At 34.2% G+C, this 15,028-nt stretch overlaps 2 protein-coding genes across 2 annotated transcripts; both read left to right on the top strand.

The window, feature by feature from the left end:
• Nucleotides 1-4,628: 4,628 nt before the first annotated feature.
• Nucleotides 4,629-7,565, top strand: LOTGIDRAFT_163185 (hypothetical protein; the record flags this gene model as incomplete). The annotated part of the gene is made up of 3 exons (XM_009059246.1): nt 4,629-4,965; nt 5,237-5,611; nt 7,501-7,565. 3 exons carry the CDS (start codon nt 4,629-4,631, stop codon nt 7,563-7,565), a joined length of 777 nt encoding a protein of 258 aa, XP_009057494.1.
• Nucleotides 7,566-9,335: 1,770 nt separating this feature from the next.
• On the top strand, nt 9,336-10,930 carry LOTGIDRAFT_163184 (hypothetical protein; the record flags this gene model as incomplete). The annotated part of the gene is made up of 3 exons (XM_009059245.1): nt 9,336-9,471; nt 9,749-10,125; nt 10,292-10,930. The coding sequence occupies 3 exons, from the start codon at nt 9,336-9,338 to the stop codon at nt 10,928-10,930; spliced, it is 1,152 nt and encodes a 383-aa protein (XP_009057493.1).
• Nucleotides 10,931-15,028: the final 4,098 nt, after the last annotated feature.

Below are 15,028 nucleotides of genomic sequence, written 5' to 3'. Positions count from 1 at the left end.
ACGACCATTATATCCGCTACCAAACCGTATTATCACCAAACCAAGGACAAATCATTATGGAAACTACCTGCTCTAAAGAAATCAACCTTAATAATTGGATCATCTAACCTGAATCGAATTACCAAAACCAGTTCAGACACCGAAATACATTCTTACCCCGGTGCCCAAATCCATCACATACAGTCAACCCTGGAATCATACGACCATGATCCCAAACCTACTACCATTATTCTTCATGTAGGCCTCAACAACCGTGATCAGATACCAAAGACCTCCTTTAACCAAGCCCAGAAATTAATCGCCACAGCCAACAAAACCTTCCCAAACTCCAAGATCCTCTTCACATGTATACCCATCTCAAATAAAATCTCGAAGAAAGCACAACAGAACCTCAGCACCCTCAACAACATGATGATGGAGTCCAGTATCAACAGCGCAACAATCTTACCACCCTACGAAGAAGAATTCGAAACAGTTGATAATCTTCATTGGTCTCCAGAAACAGCAAACAACATTTATTTGTTTTGGATACACCAGCTTCAAGCATCGAGTAAGTCTTTAAACTAATTACTGGGGATAAAAAGACTGAGAGGCCACCGCTAGGCCAAACTGTAGTTAACTTGAGCTGCAAAATTCTCACACCCCTTCAGCATTCAATCTTAGACCGTGGACTTAAGTTTATTCCCACACCAAAGATAGCTAACTTGGATTATCTCCGACCATCCATTGAACGATTTCAACGAAATCTTAGCTGCACATATTTTTTTCGAAACCACCCCCCACGTGGTGCTAGAACAATGTTTATTCCTAAATCCACGTGGACACCCCCTCAGGCCGCCATCCATCCTGAAATATTGAAACATTTGCCAGTATGAATAGCCAAACAGTGAACCTTTCCATAACACACGAAAAGCCTAATCTCACACGAGTGGAACGTGAAGCGTTAAACTTACTTAAGAAAGACGATAGCATTGTTATTAAAAAGAGTGACAAAGGTTCATGTTGTGTCATTCTGAATAGGGAGGATTACGTTTCAGAAGCAGAGAATCAACTGAATAATCCTAAACATTATGCCATTTTACCGAAACCAATTTTCAAAGAAACTGACATGACTAACATGATTAATAATATTCTTGCCGATTTAGTCAAAACTAGTTATCTCAAACAGAAACAATATGACTATCTGTCTGCCAAACCTGATTGTCGCGAGAGACATTTGTACACTTTGCCTAAAATCCATAAGAATCCAACCAAGGAGTGGTTTATCTCGAATAAAATCCCTAAAGGCCGCCCGATTATATCTGACTGTGGTAGTGAGTCATATGCAGTGTCAGAATACATTGATCATTTCTTACTACCTCTAGCATGCCAACATCGCGCCTACCTTAAAGACACAACCGATTTTGTCAATAAAATAAAAAATCTTCGAGTTCCCTCTAATGCTATTTTAATTTCTATCGACGTTTCTTCTATGTATACCAATATCGATAACACTACTGGTTTAACGGCAGTTCGTAAAGCTTTTAATAGAAACCCAGATCCAAACAGACCCGACGATGCAATTCTACAGCTTTTAGAGATTTGTCTTAGTCGAAACGATTTCACATTTAATGGTAAAACATTTACAAACTTCAGGGACAGCAATGGGCAAACGATTCGCCCCTTCGTACGCAAACCTTTTCATGGCAGAGTGGGAACGTGAAGTGTTGCCCCTCTGTCCATTTGACCCACTTTTTTACGGACGCTTTTTGGATGACATTTTTATGGTTTGGACTTATTCTATCGAACAGTTTTGAGAATTCTTTGAAATTCTCAACAACCACCATCCTTCTATCAAACTAACCGCAAACGTGAGTGACAAAAGCATAGACTTTCTCGATACCACAGTCTTTAAGGGAGATTCCATAGCAGAAACAAATAAACTGGATATTAAAGTGTATTTCAAAGAAACTGATACTCATCAACTCTTGCACAAGAGCTCCTTTCACCCAAAACATACCTTTTCTGACATAATTAAGTCACAAGTTTTACGATTTCATCGAATTTGTACAAGATCTTCTGATTTCAACCAAGCCTGTACGATTGTTTTCTCAAAACTGAAAGAGCGTGGGTACTCTAAACGATTTTTACGAAACATAAAAAATTCCACCTTAGCACAGATAGCAGCTAAAAACAGACTTTATGCCGAAGTACCTCCAGGTTTAAGAAGTGCTCCATGTTTGTCCAGTAGATGCAAAACATGTCCCTTTATATCAGAAACTCATTATTTTGTAAGAAACTCTACGAATAAAAGGTATCCGATCCAGGAACATCTAACATGTGAACATTCGAATGTAATATATTTAATTTCATGCAAGAAATGCCCCAAACAATATGTAGGAGAAACTAAGAATAATTTACGAACTCGCTTTAATGCTCATAGGTCAGACATCAAATTAAAGAAAGACAAGCCTGTTTCTAATCATTTCAACCTCGACGACCATTCAATAGACGATCTCACCCTAATCCCAATTGAGCGTATAGAAATTGACTTGCCCGAAGATGAAACTACCAAATTCCGTCAATCTAGGGAGGCCCATTGGATTGAGACATTGAATACAGCAAGACCTATAGGACTAAATATTCATCATAATGTAGGCATAGCACCCTTTGTTGTCCCGTTTAATACAACCAGCAATCGAGCAAGCAAGATAGTTCATGCCCACTATAAGAGCCTTCAAGAGAAATTCCCCCATGTCTATAAGCAGAAAATGATAGTTGCATATTCAAAAAATAAGAACTTAAATGATAATATTGTTCATAGTAAACTAAAAACAATCAGTACATAACAGATACTATACTTCTCGCCCATCGGGCGAGTTATTTTTTCTAATTTCAGATCAGAATAAGAACAGAAGAAAACCCAATATCAAGACCCTTAATCCTAATTTCTAAATAAAGTGTCTGCTCCACCCTTGGCCTGTACATTTGGGAGAATCAAACCCTCCCTTCCCCGAAATCTAAATTCAAATATCCAAATGTGCCTAGAGATTAATGTATATTGACTGGGATAAAAGAATGTTTGTCAATTAATAAAGACCAAGTTTGGTGAAATCCGGATAAGAAATAAGAAAATTGGTAATGCGCATGCGCACAACAAAAAATGGTTATTTCCATTGAATTTATAATTGGATTATATACATATATGGCAAGATTGATTAAATTTGGATAAGAAATAAGAAAGTTGTTAATGAGCATGCGCACAACAAAAATGCAATAATTCCATTAGATTTAGAATTGGATTATACACATACATACCAAGTTTCGTGAATTTGGGATAAGAAATAAGAAAGTCAGTAATGCGCATGCGCACAACAAAAAATCTATAGTTCCATCAAATTTAGAATTGGATTATAAACATACATACCAATTTTGATGACATTCGGACACGAAATAAGAAAGTTGGCAATGCGCATGCGCACAACAAAAATTCAATATTTCAATCAAATTTAGAATTGGAGTGTACACATACATACCAAGTTTGATTAAATTCGGATAAGAAATAAGAAAGTTGTTGCGCACAACAAAAATTCAATATTTCCATCAAATTTAAGAATTGTATTATACACATACATACCAAGTTTGGTGAAATTCGGATAAGAAATAAGAAAGTTGGCAATGCGCACGCGCACAACAAAAATTCAATATTTCCATCAAATTTAGAATTGGGTTATACACATACATGCCAAGTTTGATGAAATTCGGATACGAAATAAGAAAGTTGGTAATGAGCATGCGCACAACAAAAATTCAATATTTCCATCAAATTTAGAATTGGATTATACACATACATATCAAGTTTGGTGAAATTCGGATAAGAAATAAGAAAGTTGACAATGCGCATGCTGTGATATTGTTTAACTGTGGTCTGAATCTGATGTACTTTATGATTGATATGAGTTATCTGGTCTTGGGTGTTGTTGTCTATGCCACCATTTTGAAATAATCATGTTCTGATTTATTCTATTATTATCTTGAATCATCGACTTCCCAAATGGTCATCCAACTCAGGAGATAACATATTTGGCGACGAAGATACTTGATCTTGATGTCTACGTGCCTTAAGCTGATAATTTTGCTTTGGTGGGTGAAATTTCTTACATTTTAAGTTACAACTTCTCTACAATTTTCATTGAAGATGAATACGATTGGCATAGCACCTCCACCACCATACCTAAGTTGCCCTGGAAAACTCCTATTGCCTGGAATCAATGGATTCAATTATTTATTAATTACATGGATGCTTCAGATTATACAAATTTTGCGGAAGCCAGGAAGAAGGCTATCTTATTACATTCCAAAAGATATTCTATACATTATCAGAAGATTCTGCAGAGCTCGACGAAGAAGATGATGAATATTCTTTCTCGGTGAAAATCCTAGAAAATCACTTCCAACCCGATGTAAATGTCGTGGCTGAAAGATACAGATTTAAAAGACATGCACAAACACCAAGGGAAACCATTGATGAATATCTGGCAGCACTGAGAGAACTCGCTACTTGCTGTGAATTCCCAGATTTTGACGATAGAATTCGTGATCAAATTGTTGAGAAAACTGCTGCACCTAAAGTGCCTGAAAGACTTTTGATGGAATCTAACAGTAAACTTACTCTTTCAAAAACATTAGAAATTGCAAAGCAAGTTGAAAAGGCTATACGTGAAGCCAAATTGATGGCTGGTGCGACACAGAGTGAAAATTTAAGTGCTTCAGTGAAATATGTTTCTAAATCTTCAAACGCTAGTGCCTATAAATTTACAAATAAAACGCATGTGAAACCATCTGCAGGAAAAAAGGATTTGAGGAAATCTAGTACTAGTAATTCGAATAATTTAAAATGTTTTCGATGTGGATCTAAAAGTCATCTTGCTAATTCTAAGAATAGTAAAGCAAGAACTGCAAAGTGTCATAACTATAAAAAGACAGGTCATTATGAAAGTGTATGTATGAGTCGTTCAGACTATGATTACAATGTATTACAATGTGTTCCTGATGATATACAGATATTAATTCTAAATAATAAGAAGAAGGGCTGATATTAACATAAACAGTTATGACTTTACATTGTTGTGTGACACTGGTAGTCCGGTTACTCTGCAATCTAAAACAGATTTTGAACAATATTTTACAAATGACATTTTACAATCTTCTCGTGTTAGATTAACTTCTTATTCTAAAGATAAAATTAATGTTTTAGGATGTTTTAATGCTTATGTACAATTTAAAGATCATTTTATTAATTCTGTCATACATGTTACGGAACAAGGTGTTTCTTTATTAGGATTAGATCTTATTAATGCCTTAAATTTAATTTTTGATGGAGGTCAAATGGAAGTTAGATTTACTGATGCAAATGGTGTTGAGTCTAAAGTTTCTAAGAATTCTTTTATTTTAGATGATAAATTTGCTGATTTTAATGATTGCTTTGGTGAAGATACAGGTACCATAAAGGGCTTTGTTCATGAAGTTAAGGTTAAGAAAGATGTTAAGCCGGTACAACAAAAATTACGTAGATTACCTATTGCAGTTAAGGATGCTGTTTCAAAAGAACTTAAGCGATTAGAGTCTACTGGTATTATTGAGAAAATTTATTGTTCTGAATGGGTAACTCCCATAGTGGTTGTTTCCAAAAAGAATAGTAACAATGCAAATTCTATAAGACTGTGTGTGGATATGCGAAAGGTCAATGAAGCTATCATTGTAGATAACTTTCCTTTGCCTACGGTGGATGAGTTGTTTAGTGCCTTAAATGGTGCTCATTTCTTCTCAAAATTGGATTTACTAAGTGCTTATCATCTGTTAGAATTGCATGAAAATAGTCGTGATTTAACTGCATTCATAACACATGATGGTTTGTTCAGATTTAAACGTACTTGCTTTGGTTTAGCGTCTGCCCCTAGTGCTTTTCGGAAAATGATGTCCTTTTGTATGGTATTAAAGGTGCTAAGTGTGTTTTGTATGATGTTATTGTTTGGGGTAAGACATAAGAGGAACATGATGAGAATTTGTGTGCTGTTCTACTAAAGTTTCAATCTGTTGGGTTAAAGTTAAATCAAAAGTGTCAATTCAATTTGAAATCAATATAATTTTTTGGTCATGTTTTGTGTGCAGATGGGTAAACCACACCCTAGTTAACTAAGGCTATTATAGATGCTCCTGCTCCCCATGATGTTACATCCTTGAGATCATTTTTAGGTCTAGTAGGATATTATTTTTAATTTTGTCCTGATTATGCTACGTTAATTGAGCCTATGAGAAGATTATTACGCAAAGAAATTGCTTTTATTTGGTCTTCTGAGGTACAAAATAGTTTTACAACTATGAAGAAATTAATTTCTGAACATTTAACACTTGCTTATTTTGATCCTAATATACCTACAATAGTTACTACAGATGCCTCAGGATACGGTCTTGGTGCAGTTTTGGGACAAATACGAAATGCTACAGAAGAAATTATTGCATGAATTTGAGCAATATTTGAAAAGTAGAAATATTAAACATTATTTTTCATCTTTTTATTATCCTCAAGCTAATGGGTTAGTATTGGATTATACACATGCATACCAATTTTGGTGAAATTCGGATAAGAAATAAGAAAGTCAGTGATGCGCATGCGCACTACGCAAATTCGATATATCCACCAAATTTAGAATTCAATGGGGAACCAAACTTGCGAGTTGTCGTACCTTGATGTAGATGGCGCGAGTAGTATATGTCTTTTCGGATATGACGCATTTAACTTCTGCGCATGCGCAGCTTTTTCAATGCGTCATATCCGAAAAGACACAACTGTTCAAATGTATCATAACAGACTCCCCAAACTGCTAAAATGTATTATAACAGACTCCCCAAACTGTTAAAATGTATTATAACAGACTCCTCAAACTGCTAAAATGTATTATAACAGACTCAGCATTCTCCATATAAATACCCAACCACACAAGATTCACTATAATAATACGGTATAAAAAAACCGCATTAAAAAGTAATATGTCTTTAATTTTAAAACACGAACAAAAAAAATTCGAAGGAGACGGTTTCTTCTCTGCGCTAACATCTCTCATCCCCAAAGTGGCCAACTTTGTCTCAAACAACAAATGTGAAAAGATCTAACGAGTTGACTGATTAATGGGAGGTAACACTGTTTTTTTGTTTATACACAGTTGGTTGTCTAGAGTATTATTGATTTAATAAATACCGTTAACGCCTAGTAACAATCACTCCTCTATTGTTGACTGGATATATGTCACGCTATAATTAACATATCACGCGTGCAACGTCTGCACAGACAGTCTCTGGACTGTTAACAGTGTCTCAATTTTTGTTACGCTGGAAGATTAGGAATTTAATCATACAAAATCAAGGTATGTTCTTTTTGTTTGATTTAATCATAAGACGACAGGGTGGAATTAAGATTAATTTCCTGTTTTGTTCAAAATATAAATTTTTGCTTTATTCCAGACACAAGTTTATTAGACATACATTTCATATCACGAAGAATATTTAAACCATCGGTAGGGGGATAGAAAAAGGCCAAGAATTTTTACCAAACTCTGTGACAAATATTCAAGGTTTCAAAATTGTTGATACAGATTTTCGAAAATAGAACCTTTAAATTATGACTGCCAATAGTGTAAGACGGGAGATAATATGACCGCTCTTATAGGATCGCTCGTGACCTCATTTTTCAAACCACTCTTGTATGACCGCTCTTATTAGGATCGCTCGTGACATTTCATAAAGTGAATCATTTCTATCGCTTGAATAGTTTTCTCCTGTATTAAATCTTTCGTATCAAAAATATATGGTGTTTATTTCATTATTGAACAAATATGTCTTTAATAACTATCCATCCTCCTAAAACGTATTTCGGTGCGGGAGACATTCAAAAGTCATTGGGTTCTCTTCCTGGATTCCCATGGGCAAAATATCCCGGAGAAAAACATCTCCCAGGGCACAATTATACAGGTCCAGGCACGAGATTAGATCTGCGTTTAGACGAAAATGATAATTCCAAACCAGGGGAAGAACCCGTTAATAGAGTTGACGCAGCAGCGCTCAAACACGACATACTGTACAGAAACAAAGACATAACATTCAGACAAACGAATGATAGACGAACTTGAAAATATTCCCAATCCCACTTTCATAGAGAAATTACAAAGGGCTCTTATCATAAAACTCTTGAAGGCAAAATTGAAATTGGGTATGGGCATAGCAGACGAGATTCACAAAGAATTTCGAAAAAACAAACATTACCTCAAAGTCAAAGTTTTTGATAAAGATGAAATTTGGTCAGCCGATTTAATCAATATGCCAGTCGAGAGAGGGTACAAGTATTGTTTGACGGTGATCGACATATACACAAGATACGCTTGGGTCTTTCCCTTGAAAAACAAAACGGGTCTGACTGTCAAACAAGCATTCGAAACCATAATGAAACAATCCGACAGAGGACTCCTAAAGTTGTGGGTTGATAAAGGAAGCGAATTCTACAACAGAAATGTGAAATTTACCTTTAACGAAGGTAAAGCCGTAGTGATAGAAAGATTCAACAGGACTCTTAAAAGCAAATTATTCAAGAAATTCACGGAATTGAAATCTCAAAAAATGGCTTAAAATATTACCAGTTGTTGATAACTAATACAATAACAAAATACATTCGTCTATAGGTGTGACGCCAACGCAAGCCTCGAATAACCCGAAGTCCATCAACACTCGAAACAACTTTGAAAACAAGATTAGCAATTTGAATATTAAACCCAAATTCAAAGTTGGAGATCGAGTTCGTATTTTTAAATATAAATCATTATTTCAGAAAGGTTACGTCGGGTATTGGACTAACGAGATATTCATTGTTGATAAAATAAATAGCACATCACCTCCCACGTAGGAATTGATCGATCAAGACAAGGAACAAATCATAGGAAGGTTTTATCAAAATGAACTTCAAAAAACTGACTTTTAAAAATGAATGCATTTTTCGAAAATGAAGATTTAGATGAAAGATTAAGAAATTTAGATGTCGACAAGCATTTGCGTTTTCTTAAATTAAAATTTTTTAAATTAAAATGTAAATTTATCTTCAAAATATTATTGAATATGTTTTATCAGAATGTTGTACAAGTTTTTTCAAACACAAACTACGTATATATTTCGTCAACTTACCGCATACTCAGAAAGAATTCGAAAAACATAACACCTCAAAATATTTTTGATATCTAGGGATTAAACTTTAATACAAAAATCATTATTTCAGAAAGGTTTTATCAACTTCAAAAAACTGACTTTTAAAAATGAATGCATTTCTCGATAAATACGGAAAAGACACGACCACAAACTTTCAACTTGTGAAATGGGCAAAGGAGTTGAACGTCTCGCCGTTTTATTATTGCATGCGAGATGAAATTGATGAACTGAAATACAAGAAAGGTAAATTTTACGCCATCACAAACATTCATACGTCGGATCAAAAAGGAGTTCATCACTCTGCTCTACACAAAGATTCTTTGAATAACTTTTATTTCTTTGATTCTTTCGGTCTAGAACCGACAGAAGAGATAACGAAATTGACTAGCAAACCAATTAAATGTTCTACGTTTCAAATTCAAATGCCAGGACAAAAGTTGTGTGGACAGCTGTCGCTTTGGGTTTTATATCGGTTGAGTTTGGGAGAAAAGTTTGAAGAAATTAGGGTCTTTACCTCTAGAATCTAAAAATCCCATGAGTTCTACGGCGTTTATAAACAAAGCGAAACCTTTTTTCGTGGATCAAATCGAAGACACCTTACAAGGGGATATCGATATGAACAATTTCAAAATAACGAATTTAAAGTTTCCAGGAAACGATAACGATGCCGTGAACAAGAAATATTTACTGGATCAAATAAACGCAATTCAAATAGATAAGGACCATGTTGAAAATAGAATAACTGACGTGAAAAGATACTTCAGACGAAATATTAAAAATTATGTGGACGAACCCAAACTACAACACGAGTTAACGAGTTTGAAACGTCTTATTCAAGTGGATAAAACAAGTCAGTTGCAAAGTTTAATATCTAAATTAGACGATGAGATTACGAAGGTAAAAATAGACGTCCAAAGTTTAATAGATAACCCAAATGTAAACGAGGATAGATTGAAACGCAAACTAACCGCTTTAGGAATAAAACTTGGCGAAAACAGCGGATTGCTAGCAGAACTAGACATCTACCTCGAAAAGTAATTTAGAAATAGATTTTCCCATGAAGGTTAAAGTCAATAAAATAGTCTTCAAACAAATCAGTGCCGTTAATCCTGTCAAACATCTTTCATTTTTCAATGATGGTAATTTGGAAGAGACTATACGTTTGATTGATAAAAGAGACTGGTTATATGAAATTGAAACGAAAAATGGTAAATATGTAGACACCTTTAATATGGAAGTAGAAAATAATAAGAATATTATTGGAATCAAAGATTTAGATATGATATTGGAGACGGAAAATCCACCATCAACTAAAATAATCAAAAACCCAACACCACTACAAGAATCGAGTAGTTATGAGTTTTTACGATCAACAGACTTTGAATACGTAAAACTGTATTTCGCTTTAGGTGGAAAATACACCTCAATCGATGTTCATAAAAGTCAACAAGAAAGAGAGTTTATAGTATATTTATCGTTTGCCGAAGATTTCGACTTCGAGCTTAAGGCTAGTGGTTTTATTTTTAGAGCCAAGATAAACATCGAAAAAGAAAAAAGAAAATATTCCTATCATCTTAACGAGGACCATACGAAAAAAGAAATGTCGTTAGTACGCGTAAATGTTTTTATTTTGAATATACAAAAATATAATAATGCTGGGATTCTCGAAGGGTTTGGTTTATCGGAAATTCACTTAATTTAACGACTTAAAAAATGGAACTCAAAAGCAGACAACAATACATGATAGACAAACAAGAAGAGTTGAAAATAAAGTTAAGACAGTGCAATACATGCAGGAAAACATGGTGTAGAATCGATTATGTTTTCAAAACAGCAAGCACAGTTCTAACGGTAGGAGTAACGGTGGCAACGGCCATGACTGGTGGATTAATGCTTCCGGTCATCGTCCCAACCGCATTGGCTGCATTAACAGCCGTTCAAACGACCTCGTGTGGCCTCATCACTTTAGGTTTCACAAGCAAAAAGCAAGCTCATTATAAAAAGAAAACGGATATCTTGAATATGTATCTCAATCAATTGTACATCTTTTTCGAAAGATCGAGAGAAGACAAGAGCATAACAGTTGAAGAATTAGAAGAATTCAATGAAATTTGGGATAAATTCCATACAGAAATATCAGCGGTCAAAATAAAGAAATAATCAAAAATATATACTTAAGAAAATATGAATAAAATCGAACACGATGGAAAACGCCCTATTTTCCGATGTTATCAAGGCTATTTCCAATAAATTTAAAACATTCAAAGAACAAATTAAAATAGATGGAGAGATAGTCGAGGAAGGGAATCATAGACACTCCTCGGTTTCAATGCCAAAACTTTTCACAATATCTTTTCAAATATGGACAAAAAATCTGATGCTTCCGATTAGTATTTTACAGGAAAAATAATTTTAATGAAAGACAATTTCCAAGAAATTAAAAGATCGCGAGTTGGCAGAGGAGGAACTGATCTACTTAAAAAGATAAATGAATACAAAGGTGAAAATTGTTACATACCTACAGATGGTCACTGTTTTATCAAATGCGTGTTTTGAACAAAGATTTAAAGTGTAAATTTCAAGAATACATCAACGGGTTTTCAAAAGCAAATAGAAAAGGAGTGATGACTTGTGCTAGAATGAAGGAATTCAACACTTCGTTTCAAATTTATAATCCCAAAAATAGACATTTACATCCCAGAGACGTACATGATGAATTAGATTGGGTTTTTTACTAACACAACTCGCATTTCTGTCTGATTTAGATGAAGCCAAAAAAGTTTGGGAATTCAAGAAATAGAAAACAATTACGAACAGGTGTGGAAAACGTGTAGAGATGATAACGCAGTAACACAAGTTTCACCTCTCAAACTAAACGTGCTTTCAAGTATGAGGGATGATGCGTTATTCGCTTGGGATTGCGAAACGTATTCAGAAAAAGACACGCGAAGAGTAATTCCTTATGCCTGCACTTTAATTAATTTAGAAAAACTAAGAAAAAAGTTAGAAACGATAAACGATATCTTTTCAGATTTAAATCCTACTGATAATGTTCCAGAAGACTTTTATGATAAACTAATGAATGTAGTAGAACTATCTGTAGGCACAGATTGTATAGATCAAATGTTGAAATATTTAGGTTAATATGATAGAAAGACATTAATATTAATTTCCCATAACGGTAGTGGTTTTGATACCTGGATCGTGTTTAAAAATACAAAAAAACTAACACAATGCCCTTTAAAAACACCCAGAGGAATTCTATCTTTACCTTTATCTAATCCATACACAGATTACAGAAAAAATGGAAAAGACAGAAAGAAATGAGCGAAAACAATTTGACCGGAAGCGTCAATAAAACAGCCATTTTGATTAGCGTAATATTTCTTAAAATCGATATTTCTCTCTCATTTCTTATCCGATTTGCATGTTTTTGGTGTCAATGGAAACTTAAGACATTTGTCAACAATTCTCTGCAAGCCGAATTTTGAATTTTGATTTTGCTTTCTTTTCATTCTTTAATGAAAATTTTCAAATTTGGTTAATATTTAAGGCTTTTTATCTCGTTACCTTGAAGTCTTATGACCTTGAGTTTTATATGGCTTAATGTCCTCGACAATACCTATCCGATGGTATTTTCATTTTTTGTTTCCGACTATAACTTCTGAAGTTATGGGCGTTTGAAAATAGCGAAATTTTCTTTTAAAGAGCTCTAGCAACCATTCTATTAATGTTATAACCATATTTTTTACAGAAACGTAATCTACGCATCGAGAGCTTTCCATTGATATATAACATGCATACCTTAAATGCAAATTCAAAACCACATTCACCTAACATGGGGCTATTATTGTACAATCCCTGTAAACAACCTGTTTACACTTGTTAGAACTAATTAAAATCAAAAAGTCTATGTTCATTTTAAAGAAACCTTCCCTTATATATTTGTTTAATATGTATTATGTGCAGTTATGGTATATAAATAAGCTCTAGGGTATATTGAACGCTATTATAAGGTAAGTTGAGCTTACAGAAGCACATTAAAGGGATACCCCCACTTAATTTACCAACTTCCTTATTCATTATCCGATTTTCATCAAACTTGGAATGTATGGGTATAATCCAATTCAAAATTGATGGATATATCGACTTTGCGTACTGCGCATACGCATTGCCAACTTTCTTATTTATTATCCGATTTGCATCAAACTTGGTATGTTTGTGTATAATCTAATTCTAAATTTGATGGAATTATCGAATTTGCGTAGTGCGCGTGCGCATTACCAACTTTCTTATTTATTATCCGAATTTCACCAAACTTGGTATGTACGTGTATAATCCAATTCTAAATTTGATGGAAATATTGAATTTTTGTTGTGCGCATGCGCATTACCAACTTTACCATGGTGATAAAGGCTGTCCTTGACCTTCGCGTGACCTTTTGACCTTTGGGGTCAAACAACAACTTCTGATTTTATAGGGGTCTAAATATGGTCAATTTGGTATTTTTGCAGTGCTGTATCTCAAACCCTAATTGATTTAGCGACATACTACTTTCAGATTATCAATGCACTTAATAAATGGATTCAATTTATATGGCATTTGATCGTGTCAAAGTCAAATTAAAGGAAATGTTGCAATTTCCTTAAAACTTTGAACGCTTCTACCAAAGGCACTTGGCCTCGGATGACGTTGATATTTACATTAATATTTACTATTGACTTCAGCTTTTACATGATGTTAATTTTTTTTATGTCCGACACGTGGTTCCGGTTGTATGTATGTCACTGAAAGTTGATTCTGCATCTTTAAAGTGTCCTAACATGTGCCCTATTAGAGATAGAGCAATAATTCTTTCGGATTCATAATGCTGAGATCTTGAGCTTTCCAGTGATATATAACATGCATGCCTTACATGCAAATTCGAAAACCCATACACTTAACAAGGACTATTATTAGATAAATCGACTAATTAGATTAACCTGGCTGTCAACCCCAATAGAAATCAAAGTTTAAGTTGTTTTAAAGACACCTTTCCTTTTACATTCCTTTAATATGTTTTAATTCCAGTTGCGGTATATAAATAAGCTCTTGGGTGGACTGAACAGTGTTATACTGTAAGTTAAGCTTACGGAAGCACATTAAAGGGATACCTCCACTTAATTTACCAACTTTCTTATTTCTTACCCATTTTTCATCAAACTTGGAATATATGTGTATAATCAAATTCTAAATTTCATGGAATAATCGAATTTGCTTAGTGCGCATGCGCATTACCAACTTTCTTATTTCTTATCCGATTTTCATCAAACTTGGCCTGTATGTCTATAAACCAGTTCTAAATTTGATAGAAATATTGAATTTTTGTTGTGCGCATGCGCATTACCAACTGTCTTATTTCTTATCCGAATTTCACCAAACTTGGTATGTATGTGTATAATCCAATTCTAAATTTGATGGAAATATTGAATTTTTGTTGTGCGCATATGCATTATCAACTTTCTTATTTCTTATCCGAATTTAATCAAACTCGCTAGGTATGTGTATAATCCAATTCTAAATTTGATGGAAATCATTAATTTTTGTTGTGCGCATGGGCATTACCAAATTTTGTATTTCTTATCCGGATTTCATCAAACTTGGTCTTTATTAATTGACAAATATTCTTTTATTCCTAGTCAATATACTTTAAACTCCAGGCACTTTTGGATATTTGCATTTAGAGATGCAGAAAAGTATTTCAATGTAATTGCAATAGGCCATCTTCGTATGTACCTGAATGTCGTAACCCGCCCTGCAT

Source organism: Lottia gigantea, assembly GCF_000327385.1.
Source record: "Lottia gigantea unplaced genomic scaffold LOTGIsca_38, whole genome shotgun sequence".
Lineage (NCBI taxonomy): Eukaryota > Metazoa > Mollusca > Gastropoda > Lottiidae > Lottia > Lottia gigantea.
This window is presented reverse-complemented; position numbering and strand designations above follow the sequence as displayed.